Source organism: Corapipo altera, unplaced genomic scaffold (assembly GCF_003945725.1).
Source record: "Corapipo altera isolate COAL_440 unplaced genomic scaffold, ASM394572v1 48, whole genome shotgun sequence".
NCBI classification, from domain to species: domain Eukaryota; kingdom Metazoa; phylum Chordata; class Aves; order Passeriformes; family Pipridae; genus Corapipo; species Corapipo altera.
In genome coordinates this window covers 1,241,261-1,266,691 of record NW_020884931.1, presented here as the reverse complement: position 1 = coordinate 1,266,691, position 25,431 = coordinate 1,241,261, and the positions used below count along the sequence as shown (strand labels likewise).

Genomic DNA, 25,431 nt, shown 5'->3' with positions numbered 1-25,431 from the left:
AATTACAGGGTCTTGTAAGTATCCTAAAATTAAATGTAGAACTCAAGTTCATAGAACATGGGCCTACAGAAAAAAAGAAAAAAAGGAATCTACTAGCACTTTTGGATTCACAGTGAATCCAGAGCTGTGACAGAATTAGAGGGTGCTGTGTCATCTTGGTGAGGTTGTTTTGGGGACTTTTCTTTGTTTGATTGGTTGGTTTTCATCCTGTGTTGTTTTGGGTTTGTTTTTTTAATGTTTTGTTTTTGTTTTTGTTTTTTTTTAAAGCCTGTCATCTTTCTTAAGGGAAATTTTAATTTCTACTGAAGACACCTCAAGTTGGACCTCATGACAATGGCAGATGCTACCTCAGAAACTGGGGACTGTAATGCACATCCCCTTTGAAAGATTTCAATTGTACTTTGTCTGGGAATTATAGGCACATTAAAAGGAATTGTTTTGTTAAATCACCAATGTGTTCCAATTCACTTGGATGTTCCCGTTTATGAATGTGAAGAGACATCACTTTCCACAGAAGCAGAAAGAAGGAAAGCTAATGGAGTACACAAATTTCTTACGCGGTGTAAAGTAAGATATGCACAGGTATCCCCCAAAAATGCCAAGGCAGCGGAAAGAATCAACAAAGGTTTATCCTGAAGATAAGAATGATAAAAAAATTACAAAGGGAAAACTGCACCAGTCTGCAAAGCAGTGCTAGGCCTGAAAAAGACACAAACTCCTGTTTTCTTCCAGCCCCTTTCCTTCCTTATCTTCTCTCCTGTGCCTGCCTGTAACATCTGTTTTATCTGTCCACATTGCAGGGATCTGCCCACAGGGGTAGCTTTTCTCTGGAATGCAAGAGGGAAAGAACATGTCCCTATCCCTGAAAAAGGGGGTTCTTCTTAGGGAGAAAGTCTCCTTAAGTAGACATTCAATTAAACTCTAATCTTCCCAAAGTGAAATCTTCAGAAAAAGGAACACCTAACCCTATATGTGGTCAGCACAAGAAAAGACCAGTAAATTGCCCTGTAAAGATACTGTAACATCCATCCTTCTCAAGACAGAATTGTCAAGTTTGACAAGTGGAAAAAATGGGACACATCTCATTTTACCAAATAACCTAAAGACAACAAATATTACCTGAAAGTAGCAGATTCAGAGGAGCACTGGCCACTCAAGAGAAAACTATAACCTTAAATTGTAACAACTCTGTAGTAAGAACCATCCTAAAAGTTCCATCTTTGCATACTACCTAAGCATAAGAGCACCCATAAGCAGATCAGTAACTGTTTCTTTGAAAAGAGCAACACTGAGGCAATAACGCCTGTCAGGAAACATGTAGCTTCCTTGCAAAGTTTTTTAATACTCAAAGTAGGAAATATTGCCTGTATTTCTATCAGAATAAGGAAGAAATGGAAAAATGCTGATAGCATGTGATTTTTCCAGCCTGAAAGAAGAAAAACGGAATGACTGAAAGACAAGTGGGGTGACTTATTGAGTCTGGGAATTCATGATCTACCTTTAGACTCTAAAAAAACAGTAGCATTTCTAATCTCCAGTAATTGGACATAAATTTAAGGGTCCTGGATGACCCATGGATGTCATGATTCTGCAGCATTTTACCTGAGAACACAGTATAATTTAAAGATTCAGAAATTTCTTTAGGTATTGGAAAAGCAGTTTGAGAAAAACTAATGAAATTATGGGCTTCGGCAAAAATTATTGACTTAAAGGACAACTGATTAGTGAGCAGTCCTTCAAAGGAAGAGTCTACAATATAAATCAAAAATAATCCTCATATGATCAAAATGGGAAATATATTGGGAGTTATAGAGAAGTCTATTGTGCCGCTTTACTGGGCATTGGTAAAGTTTTATCTTGAACTCTGAGAAAGATGTAGATCAGCCAAGCAGACTGCAGAAGATAGTAATAAAAATGGTCCTACTTACAGAACATGACATAATAAGGATAGGAAGAAGCTGGTGTTTCTTAGTCTCTAAACCAGAGACTGACATAATCTGCCTCCCAGGCAGCTCTCAGTAAGACAAGAGGGCATGGTCTTAAGCTGTGCCAGGGGAGGTTTGGGCTAGATATTAGGAAAAAATTCTTTACAGAGAGGGTAATCAGGCATTGGAATGGGTTGCCCAGGGAGGTGGTGGATTCTCCATCCCTGGAGGTTTTTAAGATGAGACTGGATGTGGCACTCAGTGCCATGGTCTAGTAACCACGGCGGTGTTGGATCAAGGGTAGAACTTGATGATCGCAGAGGTCCCTTCCAACCCAGCTGGTTCTATGATTCTATGATTCTGATATTCAGAACCTAAGTATTATAGAAATATGACATAGGGGAAAAATGTGTGGTGTATTTTGTGCCTGCTATGGACAAGAAAATGATGGGAAAAAATAGGGGTTTGTGCATAGAAAATTATTCAGCTTATGAATGATTACGTGGGAAGGTTGTGAGTGCTGGAGGTGACTCAACACCTGTCAAGACTTACACAAGTACACTATCACTACTTTCATTGGAGAGATAAAATATTGGACCTCTCAAGGTCACCCATCTCGATTTTACTATGAGCTTATGAATAAATGAAAAACACTAAGTGGATCATTGGAAGAATTTTCCTTAAAATTCAATATAAACCCATTCTCCCAAATACACAAACTATTAAAATTTGTTGAAATAGAAACACATAAATCTAGCAGTTCTTAAAAGTTTGAAAACATGTGGAAGCAATATATAGAAGTGTACATGTAAAAAAAAAGAACCTATAACACAATATGTGTAATTGATATCAACAAAGTACTACTTACAGTGAGATACTGATTATAGTTAAGCTCTAATTACATACTTTAGGAATAATTTCTGGTATTCAGGCTGAAATTCTAACTTTAGTTCAAAATTCCAGTGACTTAGCCCTTAAATGCTACCTACCTATGAATACATTCTGATACATTCTGTTTTACACTGCCCTACACAGTTAGAGGTTGACAAGAAAAGTAAGATTCCTCTCTGATTTCACTTTGTAATGATGATTTCCAGAGGATGAATGGTGGTTATTTAAAAAAAACCCAACATGTGCAAGGTTATCTTTGAATACGGTAACCAGTTTAAAAACAAATTAAATAACACTTAAGTCTCAGAAAGCAGTTATTAAACCTATTTCTACTGTGTTGCAAGAAACACTGTGAACAAAGACCTTTACAGCTGCTTCATGGTTGGATTTTATTTAGTTTATGCTTTTGGGTTTTTTTCCCCTTCTTTTTCTGCAGAATTAGCAGTACTGTTAAGAGCAGAACAGACAAACATTTCCCTTAGGTATGAGTTAATGAGCCTCTCCAATCATATTCATTATCTCAGCAATTTACTTTTTCATAAGACTGTGTATAAGAAACTAAATCTTATTTCTAAACCTTTTCTCAATCCTGATCATTTAAATATGAAGATTGCAAGTAGAGCTACTACAATTATTCTGATCTCTGCTTACCTGATGTAGCCTATTTAGTTGCTTTATGTGCCCAGGAAAAACATTTGCCTTTAAAGAAACAGTGAAAAACAGGAGCAAGGTATTAATTCTAAATACACTTTACATCTTGTGAGCTAAAGCACAATATAATAGCTGTGATGAGGACTGTGACCACAGCATACATCCCATGGCCCAGACAGGGCACATGTGAAGCAGCTATGAAGCTACTGTCCTTTGCAAGAATTCAGGATATACAATTCAGGAGTACTGTGAAGAAACTCAGCCTATTTGACAGGACACAGCAGTTGGGAACCAGTTGGGAACTCTGCTGCATACCCATCAAGAAAGAGGGTGGAGAAGGTATGAAATCTTTTACTCAACCCTGGGAAATATGGTCTCAGGAGCTCCTTCTTACCAAAGGACTGCTTTTTAGGTAAGAAAGCACACAGAGTAAGTCATACAGGTAACAGAATGGGACTCTAGGCTGAAAAATTTCTGTAAGAATAATAGGTCAAAAGTTCCTTCATCAAAAGGCAATTAAAAGGTGTCATCTCTTCCCTCTTCCTTGTAGCTCTAAAAATCTGAGGAGATTGGCAGAATTGCTAGAGAATAGAGCCTAGATAGTTACAATTTAAAAGTGTGTTCTCATTCCCTATATGTTCCTCCCCTCCTCCACTGCAGGCCCAGACAGGCAATGGCAAAGTCAGTAGTTTAGAGTGGATGCTCACTGTGACTGCGAGACTGGAAGAGAGCAAAGAATGAAAAATAAATCTAGTACTTGCTGATCCAGCTAATATGAAAGTCAAGGAAATTAGCAAAGCTCCTTGAGAAATGTCACGGCATTCCACTATCAGAGGGAACCACTCTACATTGGATTTAAGGGCTAGGAGTAAAAGGTTTCAAGACATCAAATGTCATTAAAAAAACCCAAACAAACAAACTGCAGTTTATTTGAGCTATTTATTCATTAACAGAAGAATCTCTTCCTTTATGTTTTATAGCTAGGGAAGTATGCTGTAAACAGCAACAAGAAAGTCTCAGAAAAACAACTTTTTTTCTATACAAGGTACATTCATTCACTCGTATAAAAATTCTGAAGGTAAGCAAGTGAAAAGTAATCATGTGATTTCCAGTATGTTTGGTTTGGTCTACAGGAAAGAAACCAAAAAGCGTCCTGAAATAGTAAATTTTATTCTTCATGGAAAAAACACACCAACATGCATAATGAGATACATAACTCCAAGAGATGATGGAGTTGTGAGCACAAGTTGGTGGAGTTTGCGATCCTCAGGGCAGTGAGGAGGGTGCAGAACAAAGTCACTGTCGTGGACTTCAGGAGAGCAGAATTTGCCCTCTTCAAGGACCTACTCAGTAGAGTCCTATAGGAAAGAGCCCTGGAGGGCAGAGGGCTCCAAGAATACTGGCTGATATTCAAGGATCATTTCCTCCAAGCTAAGGAGAGATGCATCCCAACAAGGAGGAAATCAGGTAAAAAATGCCAGGACACCATCAATGATCTATAAGGAGTTGCTGAGTGAACTCAGAGCAAAAAAAAAGGTTTCAGAATGTGCAAATGAGGACAGGTGGCCTTGGAGGAATACAGGGAAATTGGATGGGATAGCCAAGGCCCAGTTAAAATTGAGTCTGGCCAGGGACACCAAGGATGACAGGAAGGGCTTCTGTAAGATATGTTACAAATATAAGAAAGACTAGGAATAATGTGGGTCCTCTCCAGAAGGAAACAGGAGACCTGGCTACCATGGATGAAGAGAAGGCTGAGGCTTTCAATGACTTCTGTGCCTCAGTCATCAATGGCATGCACTCCAGCCATGCTGCCCAAGTTGAGAAAGGCAAATGCAGGGACTGGGAGAACAAAGACATTAAGCCCACTGCAGGACAGGATAAGATTTGAGACTAGCTAAGGAACCTGAATATGCACAAGTCCATGGGATCCGATGAGATTCATCTGCAGGTCCCGAGAGAGCTGCCAAACAAAGTTACTAAATCACTATCCAGCATTTTTGAAAAATCATGGCAGTCAGGTGAAGTCTCTGATGACTGGAAAAAGGGAAATATAACCCTCATTTTTAAAAAGTGGAAAGTGGAGGGCCCAGAGAACTACATACCAGTCAGTCTCTCCTCTGTGCTAGGCCAGATAATGGAGTGGATTCTCCTGGAAACTATGCTAAGGCACATGGAAAACAAAGAATGATTGGTAACAGTCATCATGGCTTTATAAAGGGGAAATCATGCCTGACAAATCTGTTGACCTTCTCAGACAGGGCTACAGCACTGGTAGAGAGGGCAGAGCAACTGACATAGTTTGCCTGGACTTATGCAAAGCATTTGACACTGTCCTGCACGACACCCTTGTCTCTAAGTTGGAGAGACGTGGACTTGAAGGATGGACCACTTGGTGGATAAAGAACTGGCTGGATGGTCACACAAAGAGTTGACCATCATTGTCCATGTGGTGATCATTGTCCATGTGGAGACCAGTGATGAGTGGTGTCCCTCAGAGGCTGGTGCTGGGGCCAGTACTCTGGGATCGAGGGCACCCTCAGCAAGCTCACTGATGACACCGAGCTGTGGGGTGCAGTTGGCACGCTGGAGGGAGGGGATGCCATGCAGAGGGACCTTGACAGGCTTGAGAGGTGGGCCTGTGTGAACCTCACAAAGTTCAACAAAGCAAAGTGCAAAGTCCTACACTTGGGTCATGGCAATCCCAGGCACACCTACAGGCTGGGCAGAGAAGTGATTGAGAGCAGCCTTGAGGAGAAGGACTTGGGGGTGATGGTTCATGAGAAGCTCAATATGAGCTGGCAGTGTGTGCTCACAGCCCAGAAAGCCAAGCAGCATGGGCAACAGGTTGAAGGAGGTGATTCTCCCCATCTACTCTGCTCTTGTGAGACCCCACCTGGAGTACTGCATACAATTCTGGTGTCCCCAACAAAAGAAGGACATGGAACTGTTGGAGCAAGTCCAGAGGAGGGCCACAAAGTTGATAAGAGGACTGGAGCACCTTTCCTATAAAGACAGGCTGAAAAGGTTGGGGTTGCTCAGCCTGGAGAAGAGAAGGTTGTGTGGAGACCTCATAGCAACATTCCAGTTTCTGAAGGGGGCTTACAGGGAGGCTGGAGATGGACTCTTCATCACGAACTGTAGTGATAGGACAAAGAGTAAAGGGTACAAACCAAAAGAGAAGAAAATCAGGCTGAATATTAGAAAGAAAGTCTTTACTGTGAGGGTGATGAGATACTGTAACAGGTTGCCCAGGGAGGCTGTGGATGCACCAACCTTGTCAGCGTTCAAGGCCAGGTTGGATAAGGCCTTGAAGCAACCTGATCTAGTGGGAGGTGTCCCTGTCCACGGCAGGGGGAGTTGGGACTAGGTGATTTTAAGGTCCCCTCCAACCCTTAACATTCTATGATTCTATAAGTCATGACGAACTAATCTAAACACATAACACATCAGAACTTCCTGATCCAAACAGGCGAAAACAAGAACATATAGTTCATTCTTTATTTTAATTGCTAGGGAGTCATTTTACTTGGTTAAATCAGATGGTCATGATTCTACTCAGTCAATATTCTCATCAAAAAAAATTATGGCATTGCTGGTGTTATTGGTACTTCTCCTGCTGTACTGTTGTATGTATTAGAATAATAGAAAAATGTTGATGTCTGGTTCAGATTGCAGCTAAAAACTCAGTTTGTCAATCCATAAGCCTACATATTTTATCAAGTATTCCTGGTAATAGTTCATTGGTTGAGAGTGAATAGGTATTACAGTCAGTTTTCAAGAGTGACGGGGTAAATAAATTTCACCAATCTGAATCACAGGCAAGTCAGCAGATGGATTAATTTGGTTATTTATAATTCTACTTCAAAATATCATGCAATCCTGATCGCCAGGTTTGTTTGTTTCCTAAAATAAGTCTACATTCTTGCTGATGTCCATCAACAGTTCTAAAAATTAAAGTATGCCCTAAACTCTCTTAATGGCACTTGTGAGCAACATTTTTTGTGAAGCAATGAAAGTGTAGAACACATCTTCAAATGTAAACAATTGCTATGCATTTATTTTTTTTCTGTATAGTTCTGTTAGCTTTGGCTGTAAGAATAAACTTTGCTTTCAGCAGAGTCCCACAGGTATGATTATTACAGGATTTACTGCCTCATATGAATCACTGAAACAGCACTTAAGAAGGAATTCTGAAATGAAGATTGTAGTATAAATAATATAACTGCTGGATACTCCATCCCAACTGAGGATGTTGAGAAGTTATGTTTTCTTGTTTGGTTAGGGTTCTTTTTCTTGTTTTTCTGGGTTTTTTTGTTGGATTTTCTTTGTTTGTTTGTTTGTTTCTTTTTAACCTCAAGAAATGTAAATAAGTAACTGACATAACATAATAAGAAAATCAAATGCTTTAAAATTAGAATTTGAAGCTGCACAGCCAATGAATCAAATAATTATTTTTCATAATTGTAGGGCAGATCAATTGAATTTGGTCTGATTTTCAGCATAGGTGTGACTAAAATCTTCAATTTAAACCTGCACCTAAGATTTGCTTGATCTGAAATCTGATTTGTGGATAATAAGAAAATAAGTCATAAAATAATAACTCATTTGTGGCTAAGCTCTCAGAAGGAAATTGTAAATGCAAGTTATGGAAAAGGAGTCACCAGAAGGAAGAAAGTGGGGAAAACCCAACAAAATCCAAAAGGAATTTACATTTTTTAACACTCAATTTCAGAGTATAAATAAACTTCACACTGAATACCAATACTAATAAGAAAATTCTTTGATGGACAGAGTTACAGATTCATTACATTCACCACTTCCTTCCTCCCCTAATCTTGGCATGAACTACAGGAAAGATACCTTAGAAGAGATCTGTCCTTCAATTAATGTATATTGATTATTTGCTTAAGTCAAGATATATACTCATGATAAGATGCAGCTGAAACACGACAATTTCACTAGTTAAAAGCATTTTATACCATATTAGATTTCAGTAGCATTAGGAAGAGTTTATGAATTCTTTATTTTTACCCTTTTTGGTGAGGTCATATTTTGAGTAAACTACGACAGAATATGAATCATACTGACAGAATGCAGCATGGTAATTATTTTCATTTCTGCTGATATGTGTTGTTAGCCATTCATTAGCATATCATTTAATTATGCTGAGACCTGCTGACACGATTGGAAGTTCTGTGTTGTTTCTGTAGGCCAGCTATTCCCTGTGTTGGAGATTACTTTCAGTAATCCTTTTTTTGCTTTATTTTCATTGTTGAAATTTGCCACTTCAGCTATTTGGTGTAAGCAAGCACAGAGGGAGATTACGATTGGTTTTTCAAGTACAGAAGAGACTTATTTGCAAGATTAAGTACTTGATTACCCAATAATGTTAACATAAGATATTTTAGTCAGCAAATTAGTGTATTCTGGTACCTGACAATAATGACTTCTTTTATTTCCCTTACTTTTCAGATGATGCATAACCCTAATTGTGACAACATTAGTATGTATCCTGTATTCCCTCAGATACAAAAGGAGAAAAAATACTGAATGCTAAAAAAAGAAACTTACCTGACCGTCCATCCCGTTGAAAATCCACATGGTACCATTCACCATCATTCACCTTCTTCTGCAAGGCTTTTATTTTTATAGTACCTGATCCCATGTCTAACAGCAGGTAGAGGTGGCCATCAAGCATCTCGATGGCAAAAAAATCAACCTTCACCATCTGTGGATGTTTGGCATCTTTTTGGTGCCTTGGTTTCCCATGACTGAAAAGAATTAGGCCATTTGGCTCAGTTGTACGAAAATCAAATGATATTGAGCCTGTTTTCTTGGCATTCCACTTTGGCAAAGAAATGAATGACTCTGGTGTTTCGAATGTGATTGGATCTAAGGTTGCAACATTCTCACATTTAAATGCTACAACCCCGTGAATCTTCATTTTAGGATCTCCTTGCTTGGCAAGTCGAGATAACTCCAACCTGACGTCATTATTTTTATATACAACCTGCAAGCAAAGCAGAGAAGTTACTCAAAGAAACCCGACCATTTTAACCAAACAGATATAATCCTGAACAGGCACATTATTTAAAGGATAATAATGATGATATATGAATATGATAAGTTACATACACACAAAATTAATAAGTATTTTCATTGACTAATGATTTAATAATTGTTTTCATTAAACCAAACAAAGTTGCTCTAAAAATATCCCTAGAGTTAATTCTAACAATCTGAAAGAATCTACACATAATTTATACTATGAGTTGTAAATTAGCTTGTGTGGCCTTGATTACTTAAAAACCCTCTTTGCACAGCCATTCTGCTACCATAGAGAAGTATAGGATTTCTTCTTCCTCTAAAACCCTTTGTCACTGTCTTAACTCTTCCGTTCATGCACAGAAAATATACCAAGGTCAGATATCTCATAAATTAACATCTTTTCAGTTTGTCTGTGGGGCTGAGGAATAGTAGTGTTCATGGTATCCATGAAGCTATAAGATAGGCAAACTAGTGTCATACAGATCAAAACAGGCAAAACCATGGAAATCTTTGAGCCAGTTCAATTGGACAAAAAATAAATCAACTTACATTATTTTCCCTGACTGAAGACTTTTCTGATAAAAATGAAACACAATATTAGTTTTAAATCCAATTGACCTCTGCAGCAAATATTCCTGCTTCAAATTACATTTTTACTTGCTCCAGAGAAGTCTATCATGATAAAAACATTTCCCAGGGTTCTAGTCTTTATTAGTATATTCTGAAATTGCTGCTATTTCTGAGTTATCCAGAATATGAGGGCTGCTTAAATGACGCTCCCTTATACCAAAGGAGTGCACAAGTATTTTGTCAATATTTTTAATTATTCAGTAAATGATACACTCAAGCTAAAATACCACTGAATGGCTGACTATGACCCCAGAGCGACAAAAGCTAAAACCTTCTCTGTTTCTAAGGTTAAGCCCTACATTAAAAAGTAATTTGAAGAAAAGGCAACAGCTCAGCAGAACCAAGCACTTTGTGCTGAGGCTTCTTCATCTACAGATCTATACCATTCAGGACTAGATCATGTCTGGCCCCTGATCCAACATTCCAACTATACAGTGTAGTTCGAAGTTGTTCAGGGGACCAATCACTGATTTGGACCTTACACCCCTATTAGTGGTTAGAAAGTGCTTACTGAACACTCAGGATAGAGCTTCTGGATTAATTTCCTCCGAGACCTAGTTTGAACTCAAAAAGAAACTCACTCTGACACACAGAAGCAGAAGACACAGGGGACGCACTGCAGAACTGTGCTACTGTTAGAAATCAAAACACTACATACAGCCAATCTGAGATGGCATACACCATAAGTGATAGTTGCTCTTGAAAAATGGTGTTTAAAGATACCAGAACACTAAAGAAATGATTGATAGTGTGATAATTTTTTACTCTAAGAATTGTGTTCTTTTTAATTATGTCATTATCCACACTGCAAATTTCATCATAAGACATGGCAGAATTATTCCCCTGCATTAAAATGTGTCCTAATAGCTAATAAATAAGCCTATTTCTTCATTTTATTACCGAGTTGAGTGCAAGTAATGCTGTTTCCATGGGAGCTGTGTCTCCAAAGACAACAGATAAACCTCACTGTGGATTGCTGACAGCAGAAATAAGACTCTGCCACACAGAGGCAGATAATATGTTGCATTCTTCAACTGAAGACTTCAGAAGTGAACAGAATTGGACTAAATTTTAATATTAGAGAGTAAGGATACATATTTCCATTTATCAAATACATCCATAACACCTCAGATATCACAGATTGTGCAAAGGAATTTAGAAGAGTACTGGAGAATAAGCAGACACAAGTGATCTCCCTTTGGTGTGACTTTCTGTCTTTAGAGTCAAGAAAGCCAAAAGGCAGCAGAATGAAGCAAGAAGTCAGCATAATAGCAGGTTTCTTAGAGATATGTGGTCCCATGAAACATTAGCCACTTTCTACGGCAAAGAGGATTTTGGATAGCTTCCATTTAATTTCAAGAAGTTACAGGGGACAACCTTTCTAGATTAGACTGAAAAGCATTAAATAGTAGCCAGAGGATACAGTAAAACAAACCAAAAAAAAGGAACAAATGGGCTCTTATCAGAATTAAATCACATATGATGACAATGAAAGGTAACAAAGAATATGAGAAAATCTTTTTTTAATTGTCTACTAAACAAGAGTAGGTGCCAGGACAAGGCGAGTAAACGTACAAAGAGATTTTATTGTTTACGGACAAATCAAATTGTCTGATATTAATGAAAGGTGGTTGAATGAATATTAAAATTAGGACTTAATAGCCATGTTAGAAAAACTGAGCAGGCTAAACTCTGAAGTCATTTGCCAACTCATAAACAATAATTTGTAATAAATGTTGTCCTTGAACAAGAACCGAATGGACAAAGTGTAAACAGGAAAACTAGCAATTGCTTTCTCAATAACTTGTCACCAACTCTTCAAGTAGCTTAATATATAGGAGAGAAAAATTGCTAGACCAATTTAGTAAGGGTGACAAATATTGTATGCCACCTATATCAAAACATTCTTGGAATCCTTAAATATTGCATATGACATTTTCTAACTTCCATATTCCATAACTGAAAGTCCATAGCTACCAAGAAGCAAATGACTGCATATTATTACATTCATTGTGTGGACTAAATAAAGCCTATACCTAAGTTTTAGAGCGCATATGTTCTATGTTTTAGAACGCTTATATTCCTTTAATCTTACTAAATGGAAAATTTGGAACTGAATTATCATGGATAATTAGTATTAAAAGAGGAATATATGAACCATAACTGAAAAGAACTGTAAACTACTAACTGAACACAGCTGGCATTTGCAAGCCCATTTCCTAGTGTTATGATGAGATTCTTACCCCTCTCTCTGTTCATGAAAAATGTACTCAGCCATCAGTGAACCACAGTAAAAAGGAGGAAAACAGTATGTTCACAGAAAGTACTCATCGTTAATTTGTGGAAAACAACTGAACAGTAAGGAATAATTCTGAGATGAATATCTGCTTTATAACTCATGAAGGTATATGCTGTAGAAGTAATAGCCTCTAGGGTACAAATAATTTACTCATCCAATCGCTTTACCTTTTTTTTTTTTTTTTTCCCTCTGGGTACGTAAGGACAAACATGTTTTTAATAGGGCTTATATTATCCACTATTCCCATCTGAGGTGCACAACATATTGTTCTTTAGTATTAACTCAGTATATTCTCCCTCTGTTAGAGACATGGATCCACAATTAGTCAAGTGAAGGTGATTTGTAATGGAGAAATATTTGAGTCCCATTGACCTTTACTCCCACACAACCTGCAGTCTGTATCCTTGCACTGGTATGTGCTTTACAAGCATCTATTGGGTTGACTCTGGTAATAACTTGCTTGCTCTTGCACTCACTTTCATACCTGAGCAACAATATAAGTTTCCTGCACATGAAGCTGCCAGTCCCCCGGGAATTGTGTTATGCTATTAAGAGCACCTTGAATTTGTTTTTTATTCACTGTATTCTTCTTAATATTAAGTAAGTTTCAAGACCTCAGTCTTTAAAATATATAGTTACCTCATTCTTGGAAACTGTAAAAGGTCACCTAAACTTTCAAGAGAAATGGAGCCGTTAGCAATTTCCACATAACTTGCAACCAAGCTGTCCAAAGCAAGGAATAAATTTGGTTTCTAAGATAGGGCAGAACTATATATCATTTTACAATCAAGATACAAGCTTCCTTTGCTACCATCTAGGCCAACCACATGCTGGGTAACTTGCAATATCACGGTGTTGAGTCTTAATAAATAAGTCCAGCCATGAGACAGCGAATATTACCTTAAGCTCAGCACTCTTTAACATGGTCTGCGGTCATCTTGGAGCATAACCTAAATTAATTCATGCTTCCCAAAGATATATCATGTATACAGTTTTTTGCAAGCCAGGGCCTTAGTATTCAATGAACTACAGAAGCGTATCAAGTATTCACTATAGACCCTGACAGTGGTCATGGTTGGTGCCTTCACAAGAAAAAAAATGTACCAGAGCAGCCAAAGAAAATACATTATTAAACCAGCAACATATAAATTTATGAATGACCTTGAGAAAAGGTGAAGGAAAAGAGAAGAAATTCATATTAGGGACATATTCTAAATATACAATCATTAAATTATAAAGTTAAAAAGTAAAAATAAATTAAAAAAAAATAATAAACAGAACCCTAACAGTTCTTTCTACTGACCCTATCTCATGAGATTGAAAATCACAAAAGATGTGAAAGAATTCTGATTTCAACACCATTTTCAATTCAATGGAGCCTTTTCCACATCAAACATTGTGAGTGAAGAAAGGCATTTCCCTCAAATATTTCAGAATACTGACCAACTCTGCCAGCAACAGCTTTTCCATCACTATGATTAAAATCCTTTAAATTACTATGAAGCATTTTTTTCAAATTACTTTATATTATTAAAACTAAAAATGATCCCCGAGGAGCTAATCACATCCCCTGATTTGCAGCATCATAGAGAATCCAGGAGTTCAGAGCACCTACCATTATGATCTTGCTCCAAAGAGCTTGCCTATTTATTTAACAGGGAGGTGAGGAAAAATGCTTCTCTAAATTTGAATGAGTGGATAAATCTAGTATCAAAATCTGTTAAAAACTGGATCATGTAAATTTTTATGTTACCATAAAGCAGTATTTTAGTATTATTATATTTTCACAAAACCTGGATTACCTAGTGCAAACAATGACAGTAAATTCTCTGAAATGGAGATTAGTATCATCCAAAATGGCTCAGGTAGGTGCTGCTACCCTACAAGTTTATACTGCACAGTGGAGTCAGCAGGAGATAACTTGCTGATGTCAGAAAGTCTAACAGTGAGATTTACATTATGGGAAGCCTGAGGCAATTTTCATCACCTTGCTTCAACAGTCACTAGAATTTCCACGCTCGTTGAGAACTACCTGGTGCACATAGCACTGCATTCCCCAGAAATCCAAAGGCAAAACTAACCACTAAGAATTATCAAGCATTTTTTTCAGCATTTGCTCTATGGTTTTGAACTAATCCATGAATGTCAGTCTCTCATAGAAAGCTTGTCGTTTTGCTAATGTCTCAGTTGGTTTTCAAGCATGAAAAATGAATATATCAATGAACACAATAAACTACAGACTATTTACACAAAACTTAAGAAGCCCCAATTCAAATGTTTGCAATGGGACGCATTTTTGAATAAAATGTCAAAGCACACAACATGAATGACAACAGCTACTCAAGCCTCTAGGATTACTCAACACTGTAAACCAGCTTTGTTATCTGAACACAGAGAAGAGATTAACAGGTATATTGAAAGCTCCAAGGGAACATCTTATTCATCCTCAAGTGAAATTTTTTCATTCTCCTGATGTTGTGCGCATGTGTGGTGGTGGTGGTAGGGGGAGGCATTTAGAAAGGGGGTCATTTTGAGTACCAAAACCAGGCTAAAATTAGCATAATTATATGGAATTCTACTATGAATTCAATAACACACCTGAAGGTCCACTGTAGACTATCTGACAACCATCACTATCCTACCCCCTAATAACCATGTGAAAAGAATGAAAAAACCCCAACAAACCAAAACCAAAAAATACAATCAAAAAAAAACCCAGAAGAACAAATAACACACAATTTGATACAGAGAAGATCCCTTAATTACTCTAAAGCAAGAAAAAAAAGTTGTTAATGGATATGTACAGCTGTAGAAAAAAACCCAGTACTAATAGAAACAAAGTTACAGATATACTGTGAATATGAATTTAGATTCACTGTGCAGTGCTGGGAAAGTCACCTCAGTTTAATGCATGTCAGCTATTTGCAGAATTAATACAGTTGTGATAGCTGACCTTCTAAGCAAACTAGTCTCTTCTGCTGGAGTTTTGAATGCAGATTCCAGAACTGTTTGTTTCTTTTCTCTCCCACTTTGACTGTCTGAATAGAGACATTTAAAGGGGATGCCAGAAACCTTTTTATGTTCTAAGTTACTGGCATATCGTTTAACATGATATATTGGCAGAACTTAGAAAAAAAAAAATCAACATTTTTTTTTCTAACAACCTTGATAATGGGATTGTTATGTTTTTCACCCTGCTGTGGCCACAAGTCTTTTGAAGATCTTTTTTCCCCTCTTCAATAGACTATTTTGTTATTCTTTGTATGTCCCACTGTCTGCTGCCAGACAGCTAAATGTTTCAGACTGTGGTTGCTATGCTTTCTGTTTTTAAGAAATGGGTTCAAGATCCTTTTTTTTTTTTTTTTTAACTTCCCATGGCAAAGACTCATAGAAATTTCTTGGCAACAGCTAAATTGCAGAGTTTAGGAACAAGTTGCTTCCACAGAAGCTCAATTGGCTCCCAAGTAAGAATAAAGCCTTTACCAAGACATAAGTCATGAAACAAAAACAAGAGACACAAGAATCACCAAAAGGAAAACAAAATGTATTATTTGAGGGAAAAGCAGTTTTGCATTATATATTGTATAAGGTCTAAAAAAGAAAACAAATGATATGCTATGTCCAATGACTCTTTGGGAAAAGAAAGGTCTACAGGAGACTCAATTATTGTGCTGGATTTCAGCTTTTTCCTCTTCTATCTTTCACGGTGCAGCAAGAGTTACCAAAGACTAATTCTGCAGCAAAGTCAGAAATATGCTATTTTTTCTCTTTCTCCATTTACTATTCTTACCCAAGATCAAGCAAAAGAACTCTTTAAAGACTGCAAGAAAGAGGTACTGTAAAGTAGAACACAATTATTATCATTGTAGGGTTGAAGCCTTATTTCTTTAGCGTAATATTCATTATATGCTAGACTTTACCAATCTTCAGCACTGAAAGCTTTAAATTCAAGGTCAGAAAATACAGAAGCTAATAATGGAAAAAGGAAAAGATAATATAAATGCAAAAATTAATGTTCTAAGAAATTTAAACTCCAGTGCATCTGAAGGCAACATGACAGATTTACTTAAAAACTGAGCTACCTTTCATTAGGGTAGGAATTATACCAGTTAAAATAGAAGTTGTCACAAAAAGAGAAAAAGAATGAATCTCAAAGAGGAAAGCTGAAATGAACCCAACACAATCCAGGTTTGGGAGGTCAGTGCTCTGGAGACAAACTAACAAAACCTTGTTAAAAAAATCAGTTAGCAATATGCCTAACTGAATATCTGAAATATTTGAACAAATATTTTTTCCATATTAGACATGACTAAAAACACACAGAAGGAACTGTCAATTCTGCATATCCTTTGGTGAAATGAGGCAGGTTTATTCCACCCCTCACTAGCTTTACTTCCTTCCTTCCTTCAGCCTCTGCCATCAGTTTATTAGTAGCTGCCAACTTATTACTAACTTATTACTTCTCCAGAATAATAAATACCCAACTGGCTTCTTCTTCCCCTTCTCTCTCACCTGTATAGGTTACTCTTGCCTCTAGCTGAATAGCTAGCTCTTGGCTGAGGGTGTTTCTGGCTGCTTTCTGTTTTGGACTCATCTCCCTTTCCCAATTCCTGGTTTGAAAGAACCTTCTGTTCCAGTGAGGGGAAAATAGACCTCTAATCCTAGGCTGAACTGCCATGTCTATTGTATGAACTTCTGGCTAGCTTCCATATTGATACTATCATTCCCTTTCAGCTCTTTTGGCTGACTATCGGTACAGTGAATTTGGCTACTTGTTGACAAGCTACAGAAACTTTCCTTCTCCAATTCTGAGACCCAGCACAGTACCCAGCTACCTTAACAGCTCTCTGATTTTTATTTTTTTTTATATTAATATAGTTACAATTTATGTATCTGTTGGTTAAATTCTGCTCTACCATGATAGGCAAATATTTTAAAACTAAAAGTTAAAATCAAATTTCCACCCACTAACTACACTGTTAATTTTCTTTTCATTAGTGGAGCGACCGGCACTCCGTGAATGGAAGACATTCAGGAAAATTCTTCCCTACCTTCACCTACAATTTCTTATGAATCCTTAGAATCCTTTTAACGTATCCTTTTAGCTTTCCAATACTGCAATGTCAGTAACTCTTCAGATCAGCGTTTTGAAACAATCTTTGCCTTCTCAGATACCTATGACAACTGGAGACTAAGTTTCCTGTAGTACTTTTGCAGGCAAGGTTATCACTATAATTCCAACACAAGGTATCAAGCTGCCACATGTTATTCAGCTGCAGCTTTTCCTTCACCATTTTTCAATGATAGAAAGGTACACCTCGAGGCTGCTGCCACTGCCTTCCTTTGCACTCCATTCTGTGCTCACATTCCTTCTCTAAAAAACGTATATTTTCTGAAATGACAAACAAAGAAACAGTATTCACACAGAGAAGCAAGAGGAAAAGCAGGGCCCTTCCACCCTCAAACAATGCTCTGTATAGTGCACCACATGTGTGGCTAAAAGCATATATTGTTGAGAAAATAATCAACTCATGGGATATTTCTAAGGCATCTCTTTAATATTTAAAGGTATCTCTTTTATATTTAAAGGTATCTTTAACCAGAGTCTTCCTATGGGCCATCTTCACACTTATAAATTTTATTGAGGTTATAGTTGTCCTCCTAAATAAACTTGTTGAATTAATCCAAATTAATTATCACTATAAGTATAAGGAAGAGGGATGTATTATTTGATTTTCAAGACATGCCATCTCACTGTAGTGAGCAAATGCAGCAGAGCATATATACTTAAAGGGTCTGAATCTGCTTGATGACCTCCAAGTCTGAGACTTTGGTGTCAGCTTTGTGCTAAAGAAATGTCAGACAACACAATTTACTTTTGGTTTGGCACAGAACAAGAGGTCCTTGGCCTCAAGCAAAATCAATTCTTTTGACAGATAATCAGCAAAAACACACAATACCACAACAACATTTGTCCAATTACAATCAGGAAGAGCAGCTTCCCACAACAAATGAACTATCAACAAGTACCTTTACACAAGTTACTACTGCTTATTGCAATCTAACACATATGCAAACTTTTAAAAGTATATTGTTCTGCAAATATTGTATGTTTCCTAAAATACTTTTGATTATGTGTCTGTCACAATAAATACACCTCACAGTGGTTTTTTGGAAAATATCTGTGAAGTGTACTAATTCTGAGTCAAGGGTAGACAGTGCAATTACGCATTTCTCTCTTCCCTGTGTCATTGTACACATCAATTGAATGCCTCAGCAATGTTCTGACATTTGTTTTCACCTTTAGATGTTTGAGATTTTTTGTTTTTCATTTCAAATAAACACTTCAACTTGAAGCTACTTTAAATATAAAGCATATTTTGAAATATCACTTCAGAAAAGTGGGAGGAAAACAGGCTTTTCCTCGGACAAAACATCAGGCAAAAATGATTTTCTATTTTTGCTAAAATACTTTCTTGGGACTACATATGACATGTGCTGAATTATACATGTATTAAAAAATCATAAAGGGAATACATGAAATCTAAATAAAGAATTTAGGTAGCCACATCTATACTAGCAACTATTGCTCATGTTCATTTCAGTATAACTCCATTCCAAAAAATAATACGAGATTATGCAAAGAGTTGCAGCATTCATATTCTTTGGAAAAGTTTGCCAAAATTACTTTCAAGATTCTGCTCTCTACAGTGGGGCCTTGGTCCCACTGAAGTGACCATGTACTAGTTAAAGGTAGTGAGAAAGCCTACTATATAAAGGCTGATTCAAAATTATTTAGGAAGAAGTTGATGATGACTAATAAAAACTTTAATTCAGGAGTAGATAACAGATAAGCAGGTAAAACTCAGTGCAGTATGGAACTCATGATTACTGTACCCACAAAGAAGAAAAGCGTTTGCCTTTCAACAGAAAATAAATTAAGAGTAGTCTCATTCTGACTGAAAAACAGATTTGAATAAAATCTATATATGATAAATAATGTGAAAAAATATCTATTTGAGGTATAATATCTATAAAATATCTAATATAAGGTACATATAAAAATATCTATATAAGGTAAAAATATCTATATAAGGTATTAATTCTAATATATACCAATAAATAATACCAGGGCATGAGACTAAATGCTACTGTGTGTACCTTTATGATGTCAGCAGAAACCAGAAGGGCACACCCTCTCTCCTTGGACTGATGTCAGACCCATGGTATCATCCAGTCTCTGGAAATGTTAGGCTTTCAAACAGGTCGTTCACGAAGGTGAAAAATACCAAAAGGTTGACAGGAGGTACATTGTGCACAGAAACCTTAATGTTAATAATTTGCTCTCGTGAAACCTGACCTGGTCATGCTATTTCTGTTGTATTCCCTTCCTTTCTGTGAAGGATTCTTTCTTTGTTACCAAGGAGGACATACACCACTGATAAATGACTGCTTTACAAAATATGAACATGTGCCCCACCCCAGCATCTCCTGAAAGCTTCCACTTAAAAAGGAGAATCTTAAAAGTACAAGCTCTGTTTTTTTGTGCCACCTTTCAGTGCTGCTACCAATACATAGAAGTGACAGATTTAGTTCCCAAGAACAAAACATGAACAGTGCTTAAAGAGTACATCTGGATATTCAGTATGCACAAAGATCCTTAATGACCTTAATCAAACAGTCAAGTATTCTTTTGAAAATATGGCTCTCTCTCTAGAATCCAAACAAATTTAAGTAAGAAAGGATAATGACTGAAGGGATGAACAAAACCATACTACGTAACTTTTTAATTTTCAGAAAAAAAAATAATTCTGTGTTAATCAGATTATTTTTTTTCCATACTGAACTATAAAGAGATGGTTTGAAAAGTTGTTCACTTTCTTTACAGAGTATTCTCTAATTTCTATTTTAAATTTCAAGCTTTCTTTCAAACAATGACAGAATATTTAAAAACAAACCAGTACAAATTAAGACAGCAAGGGTTCTAAATTGGAAATTTTAAAATGTCTAGTTTTCCTCATGGAATTCACTTTAACAGAAATGTAGCTAACCTTAGAAAAAGCAAAAAATTATAACCAGTTAACCACCAAAGCATATTTTTTACATTCTTCCACCTCTGACCTCTCAGCACTGTCCCCTAGCTGAGTATAGCAATATGCTCTCAAAAGGCAAGCTTGGGAACTAAAATTCCTAGCAGGCCCTGATATTAATAATCTGACTCAACAGATAGAGTAGTCTCATGTTATGATTTTTGCTGTAAGTCAAGTTATTTCTAAGTCTGTCTCACAGGAATGACGAACTTGACAAGTCTTATGCTTCCTAACAACTTCCTCTGAGTCTATATGAAAAGAAAGGATGACATACTGATTAAAATGATTTATTTAAACTTGGAGTATCTGTTCTTAACCATTATTTAGCTAAGTTTGACATTTACTTCATAATTGGAGATTGTAAAACTCTCTTTTTCAACTGCATCATTGGCATAAAGAATTGCATCATAGGTTCCTACTATTAAACTGGGACCAATTCACAAGACATCCTAATGTACCAAGTATTTTTTATTTATTTCTTAGGTCAGGGGAAAAAAAAAACCAACAACCAAAAATGTAGTCCTGTTCATCTCTGCTATACTTATTTAGCTGAAATAACAATTATCAGCTTATCAGCTTGATTATATCAACATTTCAGTTCTTGAAATTGATAAGAATGGAACACCTAAACATAGATACAAAAGAAGTATTTCTGCAAAAATTTAAGGTGTCAGATGTGCTAGTTATTTGGTTTGCACATTCACAGTAAAGCCCAAATACTTTGGTGACCACGTAAGTCACCTATTATTTTCAATTTGTTTTATAGTTCTCTTCATAGGCATAACCTTATAATGTGTAACTTTGAAGTTACCTGAGCTGCACATATAACTAAAAAAAATAAATTTGTACAAGCTACCATTCTCAGTTGATATCAAAATAACCATTTGTTTTTGGATGGGAAATCTATCTAGAGCTGCAAATGCCTGAAAAACTGACTATGGACTTTACAATGAAATTATATGCCCTTTTGAGCATACTAGAAGACTAAAATATTTATATAATTGACTTAGTAACTGGTTTAGGTTTATTTTTTAACATCCATTTTGATTCATTCCCAACATATTAAATGTACACTGAACATTTTTTAAATGACAGATTGGTGGAAATATCAATCTAACCTTCACCCAAACACACTGAAAAAATTGCAAAAAAGTCAAAGAATAGCTGTATTTTTAGTTTGACAACAAGATGATATCAGGATTGGTTCCATTAGGACACACAGATTTTTATACTTCTACAAATCTTGTTCATTAAAATGTTTTAAAGCATATATTTAATCTTTAATATCTGAGAAGTAAAGAAATAATTCTTCTCTTATTATTACTTTCAAGCTGTCCAGTTAAAAATTGGAAAACATGCACCATCTAAATGGCAAAGAAGCACCTCAGTTCTCAGTAATTTTATACATATGAAATTGCCTGGTTCTCTTGGAAAGAGAACATTTGTTTTGTAGAGTCTTTTTCCTATAGAACAGTATAGATTTTATAGCACAAACAGTAATTAGATGGTCTAACTCTTGTCTTAAAACAGTCTAAATTAAAAGAGAATCCTAGAATTCCATTTCATAAATAAATATTCCTTTTCAATATTCTGCCTTTATAATATTAGGACATAGTGCTTTCTGAACTCAGTGAAGTTTGCAAGTGTCCCTAAAAGCAGAAAACTAAAAAAGCACAGAACAAATCTGCTCACTCACAGTTTTGGATCATATGATCTTAAAAAGATTAGTATTTCCAGTAAGGAAGAATCTTGACTAAAGAAACAAGGTTTGCAGTTTTACAATGTCCAGGAAAAAGACATTTTGAGACTTTCTGTTCTATGATTCTGGAGGAACAAGGCTCATCAAAATCTTCCTGCCAGGTTCCAGCTACTTTTGTCAGTTTATTGGCTGGCTCTTGAAATCCAATCTGCATTTTGCAATCTTTTTCATTTGCCTTATCTCATAGAGAGCAAAACATTCCTTTTTTTTTTTTTTTTTTTTTTTACCAAATATAGTGACAGATGAAATACAGACGAGTATTTTCTTTTCAAACATTTTCTTGGAACAGCTTTTCCTGTATCTTGCATATTTCCATTTTAATCCTGAAGTTGCTGAGTTGTGCTGAATATTTAATTTATGCTAACCTGTCATTTATTTTTTCCCCCCATCTATATAGGTATGAATATTTATGAACACAGCAGTGGCTGACCTGCACCTTGTATTATCTGAAAAACATATGCACACTGGGCACATGGGACAAGAAGGGAGGTAGACTAAAATTTATTTTTCCATCTTTGGAACAAAAAATGAGCACTCTCCATAAGAACTGTGTTAATGAAAAGGAACATGCTGCTCCTTATGATAATTATTTAAAACACCCCATATAGAGGCTCAGGAAACTCTCAGTCATTTCCAAGCTCTGGCATCTCTGTATGGGCAGACTAAAAAGAAGAGGGGGGAAAAGGGCATGGAAACAAGTAGGCACACCACCAGTGATGTTGCTCAAGTGCACATCAAGGGACCAAAAGGTGCCCATGAGTACTTTTAATTTCTTATTCTTAGATAGTTCTTAAAAGCAGAAAGGAATAATAGATAATCGATAACACACATCATTTCCAGCCTCCACAGTAGGAGACCTACACCAGAAGTTTGTGAACCGCGAGGGTTATTCAGTATCAAATAGGTGTCCTTCCTACTGGTGTTTCAAAGGGTAAATATTCAGAACATAATATGCATTAAAGAGGAATTCCCTTGAAATTCTTGAAAAACTGCCTGTGACAGTCCACTTTTCTAGGCCTCTACACTCCCCAGCCTCCTTTGATTCTGTCCTGCTTGCACCCATGCAAAGCAAGTCCTTTTAGAAATACTGTTAGTATCTAGGAGATAAAGTGCCCTTTCTGAAGGTCATGTCCTTTAAGGAAGTATACTCCTAATACCTTCTGTGTGCATTTCCTTTGTATCCTTCCAAGTTGTACATTTTAAGACAATATTAATACCCAGAATGCTTACGAATCTTAGAATGTAGGAAGAAAAATACTTGGAGTAAGGAATGAAACTCAGGTCACACTGAAATCTCTTCACTGGGTCTGTAAACTTCCAGAATTGCCTCCTCAAGCACTCCCTATGCCAGAACACAAACATCCTACATCTTTCACACTCTCCTATCTCCTCCTCTTCTTTAAAACGTTCTATTTCACAAAAGCATAATGAATAATGTATGTAAAATACTATTATGGGATATTGATTTACTAAGTCTGTGAAGAACACAAACTCACTATGATCCACTGAGTGGGGTAAGCGGGAAATGTTATAGAACTACTCTCAATGAGAAAAAAAATCTGTAACACATCTCTAAATGATTCACAGAAATGACTTGTAGCAAATCTATTAAGTCCTCCGGCACAGTTCTCCAAGAACAGGATGTTTCCCTGCAGAATAGCTTTTGCTTCTTTATACAATCTACTCTGAAGCATCTCAGTGAAGACTGAGACAGGGCTTTTACCGATACCTTTGGGAAAGTGCTCTACTACATAATCTATTCTCACTGTCAATCACTTTTTCTAATACTCATCCAATCTGAATTTTCACCTTAGTAATCCCATCACATTACTCCCCTTGTGCTTTTGTGCTTCAGCATTTATACTCTTCAAATATTTATAGTTATTGTAAAGGAGAAAAACAGACATTTTCCCTCAGCATATTGGTTTCTGTGCCTGAATGCTGTTGGTCTTCCTTGGAGTGTTGTATTGCTTTACACATTCCAAATAACTGTCAGAGAAATTAATATCTGCAGTTGCTAGAAAAAAATAGCCCAGAAAAAGTCCTTTCCCCATCACACACCTTTCTAAGAGCAAATGTTCACTGCTGTTACATCATCAAAACAGATCTACGGAAACAAATATTCCAATTAAGAAAAGAAAACAGCTATTTTATGAGGGGAAAAAACCCCCCAATCCTCATATACAAGAATTTTGGATAACTGGTCCTAACCACAAAGGATTATTAATAAAACATGCTGTATTAACAAAACACAACATATAATCAAAATATCCTGGATAACAAGTATGCTTTGGTAATATTTCTATTCTCATTTCAAATGCTTCAGAACAGATGGTTTATAAAGGAAAATAGTCTTTTTTTTTTCTCTCTCTCTCTTTTTTCCATTATTACCTCTTAACTACACCAGAGATCTGAACTCAGAAAAATATATCCTGCACCTTTCATACATCAGCAATCACTGTCTATCACAATACAGTTACTTCAAAAATTTAATGTCTTTATGATAATCAACATTTTCTCCTAGACTTTCACCAATTTGTTTTTCATAGAAAGTCCAGGTTGGAAGGGACCTCAGAAGATCAGCTGGTCTAACCATTTATGGGAGCCTAAGTGAGATTATCTAGCATCCTGTCCGATTGCATCTTGAATACTTCAGCAGTGGGGACTCCACCATGTTTCCGCAGAGGTTGTTCCAATTATTGATTTCATTTTATCAAGTTTATTCCTTATATCAAAATAAAATCTCTCCTGGTGCAACTTGCGGAGCAACCTGTTGCTCCATGTCTTCTTTGTATTGTTCCTTGCGAAGAAGGAGCATCTTTTCTGTGTGTACCTGCCCTTTAAGTACTAGAATGCTGTGAGATGAGGTTCCCCCTGAGTCTTCTCTCCTCCAGAAAGAAAAGACACTACCTTTCTTCAGTCTTTCCTCATAGGGCAAATCCTCCAGCTCTTCTGATCATTTTTGTGGCACTTCTTTGGACCCTCTCAAGTCTTTCCACACCTTTTTTGAATTTTGCAGACCAGAACTGGGCACAGTACTCCAGGTGCAACCTGACAAGTGCTGAGTAGAGCTGCTAATAGTCCCCTTGTGGACGTAGATCAGGATCCAATTTGCCTTTACTGCTCCAGTGGCCC

At 36.6% G+C, this 25,431-nt stretch overlaps 1 protein-coding gene across 30 annotated transcripts in view; it reads right to left on the bottom strand.

Annotated features, from left to right (window-relative positions):
- NRXN1 (neurexin 1) overlaps positions 1-25,431 on the bottom strand; it is a 706,226-nt gene that overhangs the window by 423,164 nt on the left and 257,631 nt on the right. For all 30 annotated transcript variants that reach the window (XM_027659276.1, XM_027659316.1, XM_027659314.1 and 27 more), the window contains one exon: positions 9,042-9,480. In XM_027659276.1, the coding sequence (XP_027515077.1) occupies positions 9,042-9,480 (439 nt within the window). The remainder of the gene's footprint in view (positions 1-9,041; positions 9,481-25,431) is intronic.